Source organism: Pleurodeles waltl, chromosome 4_2 (assembly GCF_031143425.1).
Source record: "Pleurodeles waltl isolate 20211129_DDA chromosome 4_2, aPleWal1.hap1.20221129, whole genome shotgun sequence".
In the NCBI taxonomy this organism is placed as follows: domain Eukaryota; kingdom Metazoa; phylum Chordata; class Amphibia; order Caudata; family Salamandridae; genus Pleurodeles; species Pleurodeles waltl.
The window spans coordinates 744061030-744080248 of NC_090443.1; the positions used below are offsets into that span (position 1 = coordinate 744061030).

Here is a 19219-nt window from a genome sequence, read left to right on the forward strand (position 1 = left end):
GCCCTAACTGGATTCAAGATCAGTGTTCGGAATGCACCCTACAGTAGCGCATCATCAGAGAAATATATTTCCCTGGGGGTTCACAGACTCTTGTATATTTAGAGAGGCGTGGCCATCTCTGATCTTCAGAATTCAATTCTATGGCTCTGGTCTCACAGACATCTGGAGTGACTGCATTAACCAATTGAGGTTTCATAAAGTAAAAGTGTCTCTTGCAGACTGATTAGTTTAATTTGCATTTATTTTTCATTTAACGTGTGTACGTTACTTTGTATGAAGTTGTCTACAGGTGAAAAAACAACAACATACCTTTAGGTATTTGGTTCCCTTTAGCAAGCTCTTTGTCCTGTCTCCACAACGCTTTGGATCACAGCTGCCATAATTCTTTACCCACTTCAAACTCCACGTGTAAATGATGCACGTCTGTAAACGTGACAATTTCGAGCTTCCAGGCCATGTTCGTTCACAAGTACTAACTGAGGCATTTGCGCCCCCTTTGAACACTGCCACAGACCTGAAAGGAGGGTGTTGCTGCACCATTTCAAAACCTCAGACCTAGAAAGAGAATTCTATTTCAAACCCATTAAGAGTTATAAAACAAAATATTTCAAATAAGACCATTTCATGTTTTATTAAAAACAATCATACAACAGGATCCAAACATTTACAAATTCCGAAATTATGAGTGCCTTCTCTTAAGTTAGCTTTTTTTATGTATATTCAATCAATGAAGTACTGTGAAAATGTATACAACAATGTGCATGACAATTATGTTAAAACATATGTTGGGTCCATAAACACTAATTTTCCTCTGTAAAGTGGCAGCAGCAACAACACTTACATATTAAAAGATACACTCAGTTATGAGCTTAGGCAACAGTGGAAAATGAGTTTAAGACACCATAAAAATATATACATTTTATTTAAATGACATTACCAATATTGTTTATAACAAACGTGTTAATCAAAACAGAGATGTGCAAATATTTAACATTTTGACTCATTCACAGTGGAGAAGGTGGTGACAGGGCTCTTGGGCACAGGAGGCTTACTGAGCGCCTTTATGTCATCCAGCAAGGAGTTGGGTGTCAACATGTGCGTTGAACCTGGTAAAACAAAACAATACTTTAAATTAAAAGTAAACCTGAATTGCTCAGTGCAAGCTTTGGACATCAAATTAGTTGTATACGGTGAACAAACTGAAAGACAAGTTTGAGAATAACAAAAGTTGTATGGAAATGTACAAGGCTAGATAAATACAGCGAAGACTGCAAGTAAAAGAAGTAGCTGTCTTAACCGCAAACCAAGCACTGAAACTTTGCCCAGATTTATTTATGTAGGTAGATTCATTTCGATTTTCACAAAACTGATGAAACTGTAAATCATATCGCATATTGGCGGTGGTGCCTTCAGGGTGCAAGCAGCAATGGTCCGACATTCCCAATCAATGGGGGAGAAGACATATAAATTGATTCCAGTGGGAATCTCTAGTGGCATTATGTGAAACTAAACACATCAAAACACAGAAATAGCATAATAAGGCTAAAATGAAAAAAAACGCTAAATGAATTTTTTGGGGGAAAAGAAACAAATAAAATCACAGCAATGAAAATGTTCTATTTAAAAAAAATAATGAAGTGGGATATTAAACAAAATAGTAAGGGTTATAAATAGGTAGGTGGAGGTAGGTAGAAATGGTGTTGAAGTAAATGCAACTCATTTAAGGGCCTGGATTTTGGGGTGTACAAGAACTGTGCAACAAATTAGCCCAGGTTTCCGCGACACCTAGTACGTGTAGGACAGCCCATCAACCCTCCATGTTAAGCAATCAAATCCACATTTCCAATGCTTGAAGCATGACAACAGTACCCTCTGTTTTTTTATCTTGTTTTTAAACACAATTTTGCTTATTCATGTCACTTTAAATGACAGGTGTCTTTCTTATCTAACTTATTCCGACTCTTTTATTGACCTTGAAATGATGAAAGGGTGAGTCACTCCTTCTGTGATACGAATCTGCGATTGCGGGTTGCACAGATATTAGCAGCATTTGCTTAACTTTGCTGTGAAAGTCGTACTCTGTAGGTTGGTGTCATTCCAGTAGAAAGTCAAGCTATTTTCCTGGGACTTCATAGTGACAAATGATCTTAGTTAGGCTATTCTGCATACCACAACTCAAAATAACATTTCCCAGGCTGCAGTGATTACACAATCACGAGCTCAACTGAGCATTACAAGTGCCGATCACTCAGCATCCATTACACTTCTTGCAACGTAAGGACAGGCCTTGGGAAATACAGACATTTAGCTTCACATTTGCAGACTTCTGTTTTCTGGGAAAACCTTGTATGCACTTGCTAATCTTAGGAGAGTGCAGAATTGCTGTGGAGTTTCTCGTAAACAGAATCGATATATTTTAGCTCCGAGGAAGATGAAGTCACATGCCTCTTGCCCAAATGGGTAGGCAAAGGACTTCAGAGAATGTATGGAGACTGTGCATTTGCTCTTGAACTAGGCTTTTGTATAGTCACTTAGGAGGAAACTGTTGCCTTTGATATTTACGTTATAATCCAGATGAACTCTAATGTCCACTGAACATTATTCAATTTCTTAACTACCTCCTTAAAGAAATGGATCAATTATTTCAGTGCTGAAGTCCGTTCTATAGGTCACGTTTTTCAGACAAAAATAATTATTTCTTGCAAGAACAATAATTGGGAAATCGTGGTCAGGGAATCCCATCTATTAATTTCGTGCTTCAAAATCTCAAACTTCACTCTGGTATGAATACAGACAATTGTAATATGTTAGCAAATAGAAAAAATGTAATCATATTAAACAGAGACATAAATTAAACAAAAGTGCTCATCAGGCAACAAGTGCCAAATCTCATCCAATGATTGTCAGGTGTTATTTGTACACAGTTGTTAGTGATACGGATACTCTGCCAATCCATTTGAAACTCTTGTAACAACAGAGCTGAACTTTGCGAGTTTAGCTCAAACTCGTTTGCCACAGTGTGATGGACAAAGAGAAAAAGTGGAACATGAAACCTACCTATGCTACCAATTCTACTCCACAAAGCTGCAACACCCTTATGAAGCAATAACTAAAAGAAAAAGTTTGCTGAACGTAAATACCCCCCCCCCCCCACCTTAGTAAATACCCCCCCCCCCACCTTATCGTTTATGAAGAAGTCTGAAAATATGCACCTTTTATGGAATACTGTCCAAAGTGAAATATCCCTAGATTTAAATACGATCCCATGCCACTGTATGTTATTTTAGATATCACATGGTTACATATACCCTGATCAAGGACTCAGTTTTGCAGAACCTAAGGCAATACGGATTGCACGGATGGAGAGCTGAGACACCTATGCCACTTCTGAAGCACAGCTGTGACTATTTGAAGTACTATGGAAACAGACATGGAACTGGTATGCTTGCAAATTATACATAGAGTTCATAACAAATATAGAAATAAAATATGCTGTGAACGCAAAGGAATATCAAATTAAAAAAAAACTAATAACAGATATGCTTTCACTTACCTTTAGCAGCCAGCACAATTGATATCTTTTTCAGGTAGATGACTAGTGGGCAGATATTGTCAGTGCACCATGTAATCGAAAGACCTATCTGTATAGCTTTTATGTTTTAAAGAGTCTCAGCAAGTTACATTATTTAGGAACCAAACAGATGCTAGACACTAACTGTGGTAGTGGAACACAGATAATTACATTTTGCAGAGAACTGTATAAACTGAATTTAAAAATTGATATAGAATAAATATGGTACTCACACAGAAAACACTTAGTTCAACACAACTTGTTAGTAGTAGTTCTGGGCTCTGTGTTCTCCGTATTGTACTGGTCTTTTATACCCTCCACTCTAGCACCCTCACTCAGTGTCAGCAGTTGTACAGGACGCATGAAAAATATCTTGCTTACCAATAATAACTTCACACGATGGATGAGCCTTGGTGACTTCGTAGGCGCAGCGCATTTCTGAGTAGGTCATTCCGCCAATTATGAAAACAATCAGCTTTGACCCAGTCTTCCGATCCTCTGATTGGTTTGGCTTGTGTTTCTGACGAGCACTACCAGAAGAAACAACATTTGTATGAATAAACAGTCCAGCCTTCCACAACCCTGAATGTTCTAAACACTACAATGTGTTTCTAACCCTTAGAAAAATGTCTCGGAAAGGGAGACAGTAATTACTATAGGTAGAATGTGTGGGCTTGTACATAATATTATTGAACAAGGCACCATGCAAAGTAGTGGGTTATCATTCATATACTTGAATTGTTGAGTTTCAAAGTAATAATTTAAAAAGAACTTACCTCAATGCTTGCCATCGCACGCACTATTTATCAATTAATTTAATTAATTACCTCTAAAATTGTGGTGATAATGGTATATTCGATAATGAAACCTGAGACTGCTTAGGGAAATATCACAGCATTAATTAATGGTGTTTTTCTCAACATTTTCTAATAATATATTCACCTTGATAATAAAAAGTACAACATTTGACATATTTGTTTAACGTTTACAAATTGCAGCTATACTGCAAGGATGGACATATCTGTTATTAATTTATTCAGGGAATGTTTCTCTATCACCAATGACAGTACCCGATTAAGAGAATGGAGAATGCTGCAATAGTCTTCCTGATCTTAAAACATGCATAATTTGGAGTCACGCTCACCTGAAATTGTGTCTACTAATTGAAATTAACATTTAAGCAAAAGAGTGGGCAAGGTTAGTTTAAAAGTAGCAGAGAGAAAAATAAAGTTCTGTGAACACTACCTCTTCAGATCAGTGGTGGCCTTGAGGTCGTATTAGAAAGGGCTGATGTGGTCATTTATTAACTATTCAGTATCTGTTATGTAAGTAACACAACACTAAAATGCAGATTTTTCCGTAGAAGCCTATGGCACACAATTTTCTTTGAGATTTTATGCTAATGCCAATAGAGAAACCTTACTTACTCGCAAACCAGTGTTTTTTTTTTTTTAACTCAGCTCTAGTTCTACCATATGGAAGGAAAAATATCATTCTTTGAATAAGACAGAGACGGTCAGACACAGGCACACACAATTATTTTTAACACACTGTGTTAAACAAAGCTGAAGCTCTGGATGGGCAGAATTTTTTGAATGTCCCACTCAAGAACCAGACTCAGTGACACATATTTGTAAAGAAGAATCAGCAACGTCCACTAACAGCAAGCACATTCTATCCACTCTTTTCAGGGCATCACTGCTAAACTGTCAAAGTGTTTGACACTTTGCAGTTTCATTTAAGAGCCACTTACGTTGGATTATTAATTGGAAAGTTTTTGCATGGTGTATTTAAAGAACTCCCATTTAGTGAACTGATGGTAGTGTTCACTTTGATTTTATATGTTCTTTAAGGGAAGTACTGTGCAATCATACTTTACCTTGTTTGCAAATATTTTTATTGTAATTGTTAATTATTGCACTAATTTTGTATTATTTCTAATTTTACATTTTTTAAATTCAATTGAAGTTTGTCAGAATGTTGTAGCCATCACACAGTTTGGTTTATTGTAGAGGTGTTTCAAACATAGGAGGGTTTTTGTAAAGCACAAATAATCTAAGAAATACGGAGACACTTTTTACATTCTCTGACATCCCTTCGTGCTGCTGACAAGTGACAACACTCAGAAAAAATGGTAATTGGTGAATCACAAGAAGTGCCAATTTGATTTATTAGAAAACTATCTAAATGTTAATAAAACCCTAAAAATATTACTCACCATTTGATAACGATACTAATAACAATGTTGGTCACAAACAGCATCAGCAGCTTGGGGAATTTTGCACTACATACATAAAAAACAAAGTTCTTCAGTAATGCTCTTTCTGGTGGATACTCTTATCTAATCACAGATTCCTCACCTTTTAAATATCTCAAGACACCGGACTGGAGACGTAAACTCATAAGCAGTGATTGTGTGCATATGTCGGTGGTACTATGGCACTCTGCATTGATGCTGTTCCTCACAGAAAGTGACTGAGTCGCATATAAGTGGCACACATGTACACTAGCATAGGTTTCCTTCATGAACTTGTCTGCGCATTCAGAAGCACTTCCCACCAGCAGGAAGATTCCTAAATTGGAATCTTTTTTGACGGAATAGACCATTCCACAGAAAGTGGATGCAGGAGGGGGCAAGAGTTCTGCAGTTAGATCCACCAGAAAGTGTGTTACCAAAGGTAAGTAATTTGTTCTTCTGATGGATACTTCTACCAAAGAATCCTCACTTTGTGAACAGATACCAAAGCAGTACCTTCTAGGATGTTAAGTCTGTGTAATGGCTCTGACCAAAATGTACTGCAACTGCAAGACGAGTGGGCAAAATGCCCATCTCGATGGATCTGGCAGTTGAGGCACTAGTGCTTTGTGAACGTGTGCACTGATGCCCACGTAGCTTTTTAAGCCACAGAACCCCACAAATAGCTTCTTAATACACTCAAAGTAAAAGCTGAATGCCCTGTTAGAGCCCAAATAATTGAATCTCTTTTACTCTTATGAAGGATAAGGTGGAGGAAAGGTCAGAAGCGTTAGTAGGAACGCTGTCAGAGTCCCTAACATCTGTTTATCTAGAACAATGCTGATAGAGGGAGGCTGGATGGAAAGGGCTTAAAATTCTCTCACCCAGCATGCGGATGTTATTACAACCAAGAGACAGTTTTTAAGGTGGGTAAACTCAATGGACAACTGTGCATTAGTTCAAAAGGGGTACTCATAAGAAGAATGAGAACCAAATTCAAGTCCCCCACTGCCACCACAAAGGCCTTGAGCAGAAACATACATTTTAAACCTTTCAAGAACTGCAAATCACAACCGGATAGTTGAACAAGAGTGGTTAGTCTGGCAAATGTAAAAACATAGAGGGCTATCAGGTAACCTTTAACTGTGCTCAGAGCCAAACCTTGCTAGGCCAAAAGCCAAGCAAACAAACAGTACACCGAAAAGCTTTGCTTCAATGGGTCCAACTGGCATCTATTGCAACAAACCACAAGCTTGTCCAGTGCCCTGCATACAGCAGTATCAAACTGATCAAGCATGACTTCTCCCAGGTTTTGGTAGATACCCTGTGCCACCTCCACATGTAACTGCCATTCATGATCTGCTAGGTGCTGGTGGCTGATTTTGTCCACATGGTGCACCATCGGGGAAATCCACTGACGATTTAGCTAGCTCCAGAGGCGCAGAGCCTCTTGGCACAGGATCTAGTGGTGAGGCCCCAAACCTGTCCTGATTTTTGCAGTACCACCGGGCAGTGGTGTTGTCCATAAGGAGCTGCACCAGCCTCTCCTTGATGCGGGAAGGCCTTTAACTCCAAAAAACTGCACACATCTCCAGTAAATTGATATAGAAGTGGGTCACAGCCAAAGACCAGAGTCCTTTGATTTCCACTTCTCCAAGATGATCTGTCCAACTCAGTAGCGATGCATTCATCATTATCTGTGGGTGAGGTAGACCGTGTACTGCCACTGTTCAAATTGCTGTTGAGCTTTTCTAGTTTTCTTTAACACGCTCTAGGGCAGAGTTTTCCTTTTCACCAAACAGGTGGGAGCTGGTGAAACATATATCTAGGCTGTCCTGTTTCAGTGGTGCTTTCTTAGTGTTTTTCAAATATTTTGAAACTAGTACTTCTCTTTGTTTTTTTTTCAGTTGCTTAACCTCCAAAACCGTTTTTTTGTAGTGTTCATAATAAATAACATTTAATCTAAAAAAAGAAGTGATGCAGGGTTTGTAGTGTCTTTCTACTGCAGTGTCTACAATGGACTTATGTTAGTCTATTAAAGCATAGAAAGTCTACATATTGCCTTCTCATTCTAATCTCGTTACTTCACACACTCACTTGGCCAAAATGTACATGACTATTAATGAATTAAAAAAGTAGGAATGTTAAATTAAGAAGTTTTATTAAATTCCACAAAATTCTGGACACATCTGTGAGTCATTCACCTTCTTCTTACTATTATGTCATTGTAGTGGTGGTCAACCTTACCAACAGCCTAGTACCTTGTGGAAAGCTTTAACATTTTGAATTACATCAGAATAATTTGTAGCTTTGCATTCTACGGCACCTGAAACTGGATGCTTTAAGCATGCTTGCGACTGCTTTTCTGCACTCTTTGCTTACCTAAATTAAAGTGGTGCTGCTATTGTATGGTCATTCATAGCCGCCAAGAATCCCCAGGTCAAATGTCAGACTTTAAGTAACTCCTGACCAGTTAATAGACATCACATTGTATTATGGGACTTGAAATTTTGCTGTTAACATTGTAATATTGGACTCAAATACCACACTAGTAAAGCGTAGTTGGGTAAAAAGTCAGGATTATTTGAAGGTATCACACACAGACGCCAACGGGACACCTTGCAGCTATGTTTTGTTTTGCATGTAGAAAGTTGGGTCATGTTTCACTCCTGTATAGCGGTGACAGCACTCTTTTCACAGGTATCGGTCATTACACCTTACACTGAATGTTTGAAACCTGGAATGTTTTGCAGTTGACCTGCTATAAATACTGACTTGTTAGGAAAAAGAGCTGATGTATCAAAAGATTTTACCCATTCTGTCTGTGGATAAAGGTGATAGTACATATTGGCTGAGGTTCTTATGAATCAGCCAATTCACCAATTAGTGAAATAACTAAACACTCCCAGATTCCCTGCAGTGTATTAATAATCAGATCACACCTAAAACATGCTTCTAAACCCTGCACCTTTAATTCAAGCACACAAAACTGGATGAAACAAAAGGAAGAAACAATATTTTTGTGACATCCCTACAAAAAACTACACTCAAGCAGAATAATCTTAAGAGCAGTCTTTCCTGCTTCTACCTCACATTGTGTTGGCCCCTTCAGGAAGAAATAACAAGCATTGGCATGGCTAATAAGTCCCACTTTTGGGCCCTTATGAGAGTGACACACTATTGCAAACCAAAAGGGTTTCCTTCGATCAAAACTCCACAATGGTAAAATAAAGAAAATTAAAAATAAAAAGTGTCCAGCCCACTAGCATCCTTTTAAGTCCATGTACCAGTTGTCGTCGTCATAGGGCAAGGCACCCCCACCACTTTTGTCTCCATATGGCTGTCTCTGGTCAGAGTCCAAGCCCAAAAGCTGGTGTAGTGGTTCTGTATGACTGCGTCGGACTGGAATAATGTCAGAGTCTGATGGATTCAGTGTTGGGTTGTGGGACATCAAAATCTGAATGAGATGAAGCTAGCTCGGAGTCTGATATCACAATGGGTTGTGGCTCATCCTCCACAACTGTTGGGAGGATGAGCTGGCAACAATATTCGAGGGGCCGATATGGATTTCAGCGCCAGGCCTGAAGCCAGTACTGGCACTCTTACAGAACCTGAAGCAGGTTCAAGGGTCACAGACAGTGACGAATAAGCATTGACAGGCAGAATGGAGGTCACTGCGGATCTTTGGGGCTGATGGTGTGCAAAAGGGAGCTTGAAGCGTGTTAAGGACGTGCAGCATGGCCTCTCAAAAAGGCTTCTACCTGGTACAACATTGCCAACAGACATGGGAACTTGGAGTGCAATAGGATCAAGGATGGAATCGGCTCCTCTGTGTAACATGAGCAAGACCTGGATGTCCTATGACACCCTTAGGCCTTCTGTGGAGAGCTAGAGTGCCACAAAGGTGCAGAGTCTTTCCTGGACTTGTTACGTTTCCTCTTTGATTTACCCAAGGAGTTTGACCACAAAGATCGATCACACAAACAACTTCGGGAACGGGTCTACGATCTCTACTTGGAAGCGGATGGTGTGCCTTCTGGGTGCCTCATGGAGAGCTTTGCATTCTTGGATGGTTTTAAGATTCATTTGAAAAACGTTTACACAGGCCTTGGAGTTGTTGATCGAATCCAGGCACCAGAGGCACACTTAGTGACACAGACGTCAATTTTCAAAAGACCTTACAAAGTTTAACCCCTGTTGTTTTAGGGGATGACATTTCCCTTGCAGGCTGGAAAATATGAAACAAAACCTCTTCACAGAGTAAAGAAAGTAGGAGCAGGGCTTCAAATCTGAAGGCGCAGAAAGGAAAGATGAGTGGTACTCCTATGCAGCTGCGTTTATCACTTCTGGAGCAGAACGGTGTCAATGTGGATTTGCATTGTGCTACTCACCCACGCCCAGGAACACTTTTTTTGAGGTTGCAGATCCAGTCTGGCACCTGGGGATATTTATTATGTGTGAAATCTGCTGTTAAAAGTATTTATCATGTTCTCAGATTTGGGTATCTGACATTTGTTTTTTTGCCAGATGCAATCAATGCAAACTCAAAGGCCCTTATTCACACTTCCTTTTTTTGTTTTTAAATGCTTCGGATTGGAAACGGGATGCCAAATCCCTGAGTCTGGCCACAGTTGCTTTGCTCTCAGTAATCACTATCCCCAACTGTACTGAGCCATATCTACTTTGGGTCTCTGATCAGGAATATAGGTTCCATTTGATTCCTTTTAGGACAGCTGGTTTTCCACTTTGCCATGCTGTCCATGTGATCAGATTAGCCAGCAATCTCTTATTCACTTTATTTAGCAAATTTTATTCAGCTGAGATTTACATTTTAGGGCCTCATTCTGCGATATTTTAATTCTACACCTGCAAGAGTGAGCCTTAAACTCCTCCAATGCTTAGGGACAGGCTTTCACCAGTTTTATTAGACGTTGACATAAGATCAGGACTAAATCTTGGGGTTTCTGCACATTCCTTAATATCACAATAAGAAGTTTTAGTATTTTAGTATTGTGTTTTTGTTATTGTCCTAAAATGTATCTGTTTATGTTGACTTAATTTTAAACTAATGCACTGAAAGGTATTTGTATTTTATATATTTTACTGCATCAATTTTATTCTGTGTCTTTTTATGGCAAAAATACAGCTGAATAAATTATTTAACTGACAAGGTATCCATCAGAAATGTAATTTCAGTTACTTCTTGTAGCAATTCGTCAGCAACCCACGTGAAGCACTAAAATCCACCAGAAATGTAACTTCATTTACTTCTTGTAGCAACTCTTTAGCAACCCTCTAAAATCCTCCATCAAACCAGATTACAAGGAAAAACAGCTCTGCAAAGTTGTAGTATTACAAAATGAACTACCACACAGTATACTGCAGGAACAAAAACGTAAAACGGGTTAATCTAAATGCAACATTGACCTTGCAATAAAAAACCTAGATGGGTGTATTATATTATTTGGCACATTAAAGAAGCACCGCACATGAGACAAATTAAACACATTTTATAGAATTCTGTGGAACACAAAAAAAGTTATTGTAGCTGCCTTGTTAATCTAAACAAGATTATAAGTGACTGTGTGCTCTTACGAACACGACCGATAATACAACGTCAAAGTACATTTTTGTTTTACCTTACAGCACCTGAGCCATTCCATGCAGCTGAGCATTCAGTACTGCATGACCACTCTTTTTTATCCAGCTTGTTCTCGATAGCATCCTAGAAACAGAAGGCATGATGAAATTCATTGGCCATTTGTGTCATTCTGATTCTTTCTGAATGAAACATGTTTTTTGTGAGTTGCTTACAATGAGATGCACTGAAACCCACCTCCAGGTGCATTCTCCAACACATTTCTATAGGCAGTAAAATTCATGGATTTTGACAGTCTTCAAATGACAGAGCATAAAGTAAAAGCTTATTCACAACATGCTAAAGCAACTTCGATTTCAATGGACCAATTTAATAATGTGGGCTTCACTTCCCATAGTGAATATACCAGGTGGAAAACAAGAACCCATATCTGATCAAACTGATGGTTCAGTGTGAGGGATAAACTTATGTACCTTACTGTTTTAATGAAATCAAGGAACATTATCTTAATTATGTATCACATTACCTGAACCCTCTAATTCAGACTTCAATGGTGTTTCTTAGAAAGCCAATTAAGTAACCACCGAGCCACTGTAGGCATGACCAGAGTGTAAAAGGACACAAAGGCAAATGATGTACACAAGGGTTAAACATTCATCAATCTACTTTTAAACTTTTTTATTGGTTTACTCTCAGAATTTCTCATAGTTAATATAAAGGAGGGAGAAAAAAAAATGGTTTCTTTCCTGTAGAAGTAGGTTTGCAGCTTGAAGAGTTTTCTGGATACACATGCTGTGCATTATTATGACATCTAGTGGTTGGGTCCGGAAAGCTGTCTTCTATTCTAGGTTTTTTTTTTTTTTATCAGGGGCGTCGACGACCACCATTTGGTGCTTAGTCTGTCCTTTGTGTGGTGTCAGACGGCAGCCTGGACGTTGCTGTGTGTGGCTTCCATCTTCAGATTATTTTTTCTTCTTTCTCCTCTGTTTTCTTTTTCTACCGCCTGTTTGCTTCTTATCCCATTTCTTGGGGAATTGGGGGGGGTTGCATGTGAATCCAAAAAACTCTTCAAGATGCAAAACTACTCCTACAGGTAAGAAACCATTTCGTTTTGCAGCATGAATCCTTTTCTGGATTCACATGCTGTGCATTAGACTATCCCCTTCTTTGGGCTGGCTGTGGTGAAATGTGATGGGTTGGCAAATACTTGTTGCAGGATCTTCTGTGCTACTTGTGTTTCTTTGTTCATTTGCATGTCCACACAGTAGTGTTTTGCGAAGGTGTGTGAGGTTGCCTAGGTCACTGTGGTGCAGATCTCCTCGATTGGTACATTTGCCAGGTAAGCCAGTGTGGCGCCTTTCTTTCTAGCTGAGTGCGCTCTGGGCTTGGCAGTTAGCTGCTTCCCTACTTTTTCGTAGCAGATTTGGATGGTGTTGACAATCCATCTGGCAATAGTTGCTTTGGATACTGGCGAGCCCTTGTTTGCTTTGGCAAATTACACGAAAATCTGTTTTCCTTTGCAAAAAGCTTTTGTCTCCTTTAAGTAGTACCTTGGGGACCTCCAGATGTCTAAAATGTGGAGGGCTCTCTCTGCTTATGTCTTTGGCTCCTGGAAAAAAGTAGGCAGTAGTATGCTCTGATTAACATGGAACTACGTTACTACCTTTGGTAAAAAGTGAGGATTAGTTCTGAGGACCACTTTGTTCTTGTGTATTTGCAAGTATGGTTCCTGTTCCATTAGCGCTTGTAGTTTGCTGACTCTGTGAAGTGATGTGATTGCTATTAGGAAGGCTGTTTTTAGAGAGATTTATTTCAGATATGATTTGTGTGTGGGTTCGAAAAGTTCTGTCATTAGTTGCGTTAACACTGTGCTTAGGTTCCATAATGGTGTTGGTGCTGATCTGGGTGGTGCTACTCTCTTTGATCCTTTCAGGAATCTCTTAACTACTGTGGATGTAAAGAGGCTGGCTCCAGACGTGCCCCAAGTGTATGCTACTAATGCTGCCAGATGTACCTTTAACGAAGCATAGGTGAGGCCACTGTCTAGCAGGTGGGTGAGGTATATTAGTACTGTGTCTTGATGTGTTTTGGAGTCCACCTTATTGTTGACTGCACTAATGGATGTATCTTTTCCATTTCAGAGTGTAGCATTTCCCTGTGCTTGGTCTCTTTGCCTCCCTTAGGATTTCATTTGTCCTTGGAGGGAGTTACATGTGTCTGAACAACAAGTATTCAGGAGCCAAGCTGCTAGGTTGAGTGCAGCTGGTTCTGGGTGGTAGACGCCCCTATGTTGTATAGTTAGTAAATCCTTCACTGGTTTCAGTGGGATTATTTGTCCCCTGAACATCTCCAGTCGATCGGAGTACCAGTCCTGTGTTGCCCAATGTGGGGCTATGAGGTTGATTTTGCTCCACGAGTGTCTGGCTTTCTCCAGCACCCTGTGGATTAGGAGATGCGGAGGAAAGGCGTATGAATTTCCCTGACCAGTTTATTGACAGGGCATTCCATTTTGACCAGGGGTGTGGAAACCTGGAGGCTAAGTGTTGCAATTTCACGTTTGCTGCTGTTGCGAACAAGTCTATGCTTGGTGTGCCCCAGGTGTTAAAAATTCCTTGGATGACTTCCTACTTTAGCTCCCACTTGTGTGAGTTGTTCTCTTTTCTGCTTAGTCTATCTGCCTCCGAGTTGAGCTCTCCTGGTAGGTGAATTGCTTGTAGGGTTATTTGATATTGTACTGCCCAGTGCCAGATGTCTTGGGCTAGCCTTGACAGGGTGAAGGATTTTGTACCCCCCTGTTTGTTTAGGTAGAACATGGTGGTTGTGCTGTCCGGTTGTATCAGAACTGTATTTTCCTGTCAGGTGTGTTTTGAAGGCCTTTGGAGCAAGGAAGACTGCCTTCAGTTCCAGGCGGTTGATGTGTTTCACTGCATCCGATTAGTTCCATAGGTTCCGTACCTTCAGAGGGCCTGTGTGAGCCCCCCCCATCCTTTTTGCGATGCGTCCGTAGTTATGGTCACAGTAGGAGCTGGTGTTGTGAAGGTCCTCTCTATGCTCATGTTTGTTGTGTTCCATCGTTGTATTTCTTTTTGTACCCTTGCTGTGACAACCACTAGATCCTCCCAGCTCCCTGTGGCTTGTGACTATTTGCTGCAGATCCATTCTTGGATGGGCTGCATGTGTAATCTTGCATGGGGATCAATGGTATGCATGATGCCATCATGCCCAAGAGTCTCATGACCTTCCTCACTGTCAGAGACTGACCCCTCTGGTAGAGGCGAGTTTGAGTCTTGATGGCTTCTGTCCTTTTCTGGGCTTCGTATGACCTTGCCCTCTGTGAACTCAGTGTGGCTCCTACGGATAGTTTCACTTGCTCTGGGTGAGGAGAAGACTTCTTCTGGTTTATGGCAAACCCTAGGAGTTGCAATGTCTGTATGACTGTTTGTACGTCCTTCTTGAATTTTCTCCTTGATTTTGCCTTTATTAGCCAGTCGTCCAGGTATGGGAAGACATGGATCTCTTGCCTTCTTAAGTGTGCTGCTACTGCAGAGAGAACTCTGGTAAAAACTCTTGGCGCAAATTTTATGCCGAATGGCAGCACTGTGAGTTGGGTAGTGTTCCTTGCCTAAGATGAATCGTAGGTATTTCTTGTGGCCCTTGTTCATGGGGATGTGCAGGTAGGCATTGTTTAGATTCAAGGGTAGCCATGTAATCTCCCTTCTTCAGTAGGGGCATTTACCTCTTGTAAGCTCGTCATTTTAAAGTGCTGTGTTCATGTGAATTTGTTTATGAACTTGAGGTCTAGGATTGGCCTCAAAGTTAGGTCTTCTTTTGGCACCAGGAAATAAGGTGAATAGTTTCCTGTACCCCTCTCTTGTGTTGGGACACGTTCTATGGCTATTTTTAAGAGCAGCTCGTTTACCTCTGCTTTGAGCTGTTTTAGTTCTATCCCCTTGAAAGGCCTTGCCCTTGGTAGTCTCTGCTGGGGTTGTTTGTTCAATTCTATGCAGTGTCCGTGGTGGATAATATTTAGGATCCATTTGTCTGGGGCTCCTTGGTTTGGCAGTCACTTCTTTGACGGTTCCCTCTTCCCCGGGGGTTTGTCCTCTTCCCCTTCCCCGAAAGGGCTGTCTTGCAGGATGCTGCCACTGCTGATAAGGCTGCAGTTGTGTGGTCTGAAAGGAAGAGGCCTGTTGTTGCCCTTGTTGCTGCTCTGCATTGAAGGGTGTTCTGCCTGTGGGTCTTCTACTGGGTGTGCCACTTTTAGGTGTGCCTCTGCACTGTAAGGCACCCATAGCTATTGCCATCTCATTGTCCTTTTTTATTTGCTGTAGGGTGTCATCCACAGCTTGTCCGAATAGGGTGTTCCCTGTGAAAGGCATATTATTATGGATGTCTGTACCTTAGGCTTGAATTCTGATATCCTGAGCCAGGCGTGTCTTCTTAAGGTGGTGCCTGTGCACATCTGTCTGCTGGTCGTATCTGTCGCATTCAGCTCAGACTTTAGGCACGTATTCACAATGCCTTTTCCTTCCTGGACGATTGCCTGGGCTCTCTTTTTGTAATCCTCTGGAAGGTGTTGCAAGATGTCCTCGATTTCCTGCCACTGCTGGTGCCTGCAGCGGTTTCTGAGGGAATTGGCTATCCTCTATTGCGTGGCTTTCCATTTTTCTTCCCACTTGGTCCAGCCTCTTATTCTCCTTCTCAGGTGTTGGACCTGTGGAGGTGGGAGTGTTGTGGACCAGTGGAGGTGGGAGCATTGTTTTTCTCCCAGTGGTCACAAGTGAGTCTCCGGGTCTTGTGTGGAGTGTTTGTATTTTCTCTCCACTCTGGGTGAGGGCCCTGACATTAGCTGGTTCCCTAAAAGCCTTCTTTGCCCTGACCCACGATGCTGGGCAGCATGGGCAAGTAGAGGTTTTCTTTTCAGGGTGGCAGTAGTGTTTCTAGGAGGAAGCAAGATCCCTCCTCTTCTTACTCTCGCTGCACCCCTTAAGGGTCTACATCCCTTCTTACCAGGCTGTTGTACATGGCTAAGTCATCTGGCGGGGACAGTCTTGATGGGTAATTGTCTATGCCCACCTCCAGCGAGTCGGCGTAGAGATCCTGCCATGTGTCTTCGAGATGGCTGGATTTGTCAAAGCTTTGAATGTAATTGACGTCTTTGTCCTCCTTGAAGAACTCCTCTTGTTCCTCTTCATGCAGTTCTGGGGTTGCTGGCACCTCCTGGGCCATTTCCTCCTCCTCTGCAGCCAGGGTTGCCGAGGGTTTTGCTGGGATGTGGACCTTTTTTAAGGAAACGTCAAATTCCTTCTTTTTCTCTGGATGAAGACGGCCAACACTGCCTCATGTTTTCCCTTTTTCTTTTCGAGGACCTGTGCCTGTGAGTCTGCCTCGTCCGACGCCTTCCTATTGGGGGGGTTGAGGGTTCCAGCACTTTCGGCGCCCTGGCTTTGTCCCTTGCTCCCTCGCAATTGGGGTCTTTTGTCGACTCTTTCGACGACACCTTTGGTCGCTGTTGTTTTCGGCACTTAGGCTGCATTAGTTGTCTTTTCAGAGGGCTTAGGGTCACTGCCTTTAGGCGGCCTTACCTTCTTTCCTCCACGTTCTCCTCGGTGTCACTCAAAAGGCCTAGGGTGTTGGAGTGATTCCTGTTTTTGGAACATGGTGTGGTGTTCCAGTCTTTACCTGTGTTGTGCCTTTAGAGTCTTTGGTACGAATTTTGCGCAGGCCTCGCAGACTTCGTCTCTGTGGTCCTTGGGAAGGCAGAGGTTGCAGACCTCGTGGGGTTCTCTTTTTCGTGAACTTGTGGTGGCACTGCGGGCAAAACTTAAAAGGGGTATTCTCCATGGCCCTTACTTGCCTGCTCTGCCTTCATTCTCTGAGGGTGATGGATCCGACCCCCCCCATTTCAATTGTTCAGAGTAGTTTTCTTGTTTCTCTGATGTGTCCCCGAGCGGCATATTCTCAGTTCCCTGGCGGCTTCCCCCTGATGGGATGTGTCGAGTTCCCTTCTCTCACCTCCTTCAATTTTTTTTTTTTTTTTTTAAATGTTTTCAGTGCTCCTCTGTTGTGCTTCCAGACCCAACGGCGGAAAAAAGAATCTGAAGATGGAAGCCACGCAGAGGAACTTCTGGGGCACCGTCTGACATCATACAATAGACAGATTAAGCACCAAATGGTGGTCAACTATGCCACGGAGGGAAAAAGATAAATAAATAAAAAGACTAGAATATAAGACAGCTTTACGGACCCGGACACTAGATGGCAGAATAACGCACAGCATTTGAATCCAGAAAAGGATTCATGCTGGAAAACTATACCACCCATTGTGACCGATTTTAATGCTTTCTGAAATACACTGTCAAAAATTTGGTAGGGTCTCGGTTCTTTTTAAACTTTTATTAGTGGTATAGGCTGCTTTGTAGACTTTTGCCTTTCACACAGATTTTCCTCGTTCATGGTCGGGGAGAATTGGTTCCACCTCTTGTTAGGCCTACAACTACCCTAGTGCATTCCTTGGCTTATCTATGGAGAAATCTAATCGAAACTGTGTCCTGTATTTCCGACATCACATAACTAGAATGCCCAATCACTCATCCATGATTTAAGATAGGAATCTCTAAACAGAGGTAATGTGGTCTCACCACATCTTTATTGATGCTGGTTCTTTAATTTATACGTGATGATACTAGGGTTTGTTATCCTGTAAAACATGAGCAGAAGGGCTAACAAGCATACCAACAGTGAGGATTCTGAGCATTTCCTCTTGGAAGTCCATTCTGCACTCTTTTTTTGGGGACAGGGTCTTTGTTTCCCTGCAGCATCTGTCTCTGGTGCTAGGAGACCAGGCATTCATATAGGTGGGCTTTCTAGAGTCAAGAAAATACGTTTGATGTAAATCAGCACAAGCAGTTTAGTTTTTGCTACTTCAAATCTTTTTTCTATTTCTGTTTTAATTTTAAAGCAATAATATATTTTGATGTCTCAAAGTATCATCAACCCACATGACTATGGATACAAGGAACCAAAAAAAAAGTTAACAATCAAAACCTTTTTCTTTTTACTATTTTTTGAAAATACGTTTTACGGCACTCTCAATGTGGGTCTAAAAGAAATCTTTTCCACAACATAGCTCCATGTAAAGCCAGAGATCTGCCCTCCCTGGCATTTATCTTTATTTTTCAATTTAGACTTTAATAGTGCTTCGAAATGTATAGATGTAGGAGTCATACCTTAACTTTAACATTTAAACCTACGAAGAGGCGTGAGTTTGGGGTCAGATTGGAAGCGCAGTTTTAATACAGAACTGTTCATGGAATGGCTTGGCAGCATTTGGGCCTGCCATTCTTGAAAGAGTTACATATGGACTTATTCTGAAAAAAGTTGCAGTCATTACAGTCATCCTGTACAAGGCATTTGTCTGCTTATAGATGGATATTTAGGGCCATATGTACGAACACATTTTCCCATAGGCACAGAATAGATAAAACCCATTGGAAAATCTGGCCCTTAGTGACAAGTCTCACGCACAAGGCATTTTTACCTTGTGTTTAAGATCTTTAATCAACAAGTACAAATTATAGTTTTCTACTAAATCAGCAATTATAGTTTTAGGATTGGATATCTTGAATTATATTTTATTATTTATGATCAACTATTTAACATTCCTCCTTGACAGCTGATGACATTCTAAAGTTTCAACATCTTTTGTGTGATTGACTGTAAAATAGAAAAATAACTGATCATTATCTACATAACCCATCAGGTATATTTAAAAAAATAAAATAGGGATACAATAGGGAGCCCTGATTAACTC

General features: G+C 41.0%; 1 protein-coding gene across 1 annotated transcript in view; it reads right to left on the reverse strand.

The window, feature by feature from the left end:
* Positions 1–616: 616 nt before the first annotated feature.
* Positions 617–19219, reverse strand: part of STXBP3 (syntaxin binding protein 3) — a 154810-nt gene continuing 136207 nt past the window's right edge. Inside the window, exons 17-19 of the mRNA XM_069232399.1 lie at positions 11447–11532; positions 3953–4101; positions 617–1106 (exon numbers count right to left, since the gene is read on the reverse strand). Of these exons, the coding sequence (XP_069088500.1) occupies positions 988–1106; positions 3953–4101; positions 11447–11532 (354 nt within the window). The 3' untranslated portion in view covers positions 617–987. The remainder of the gene's footprint in view (positions 1107–3952; positions 4102–11446; positions 11533–19219) is intronic.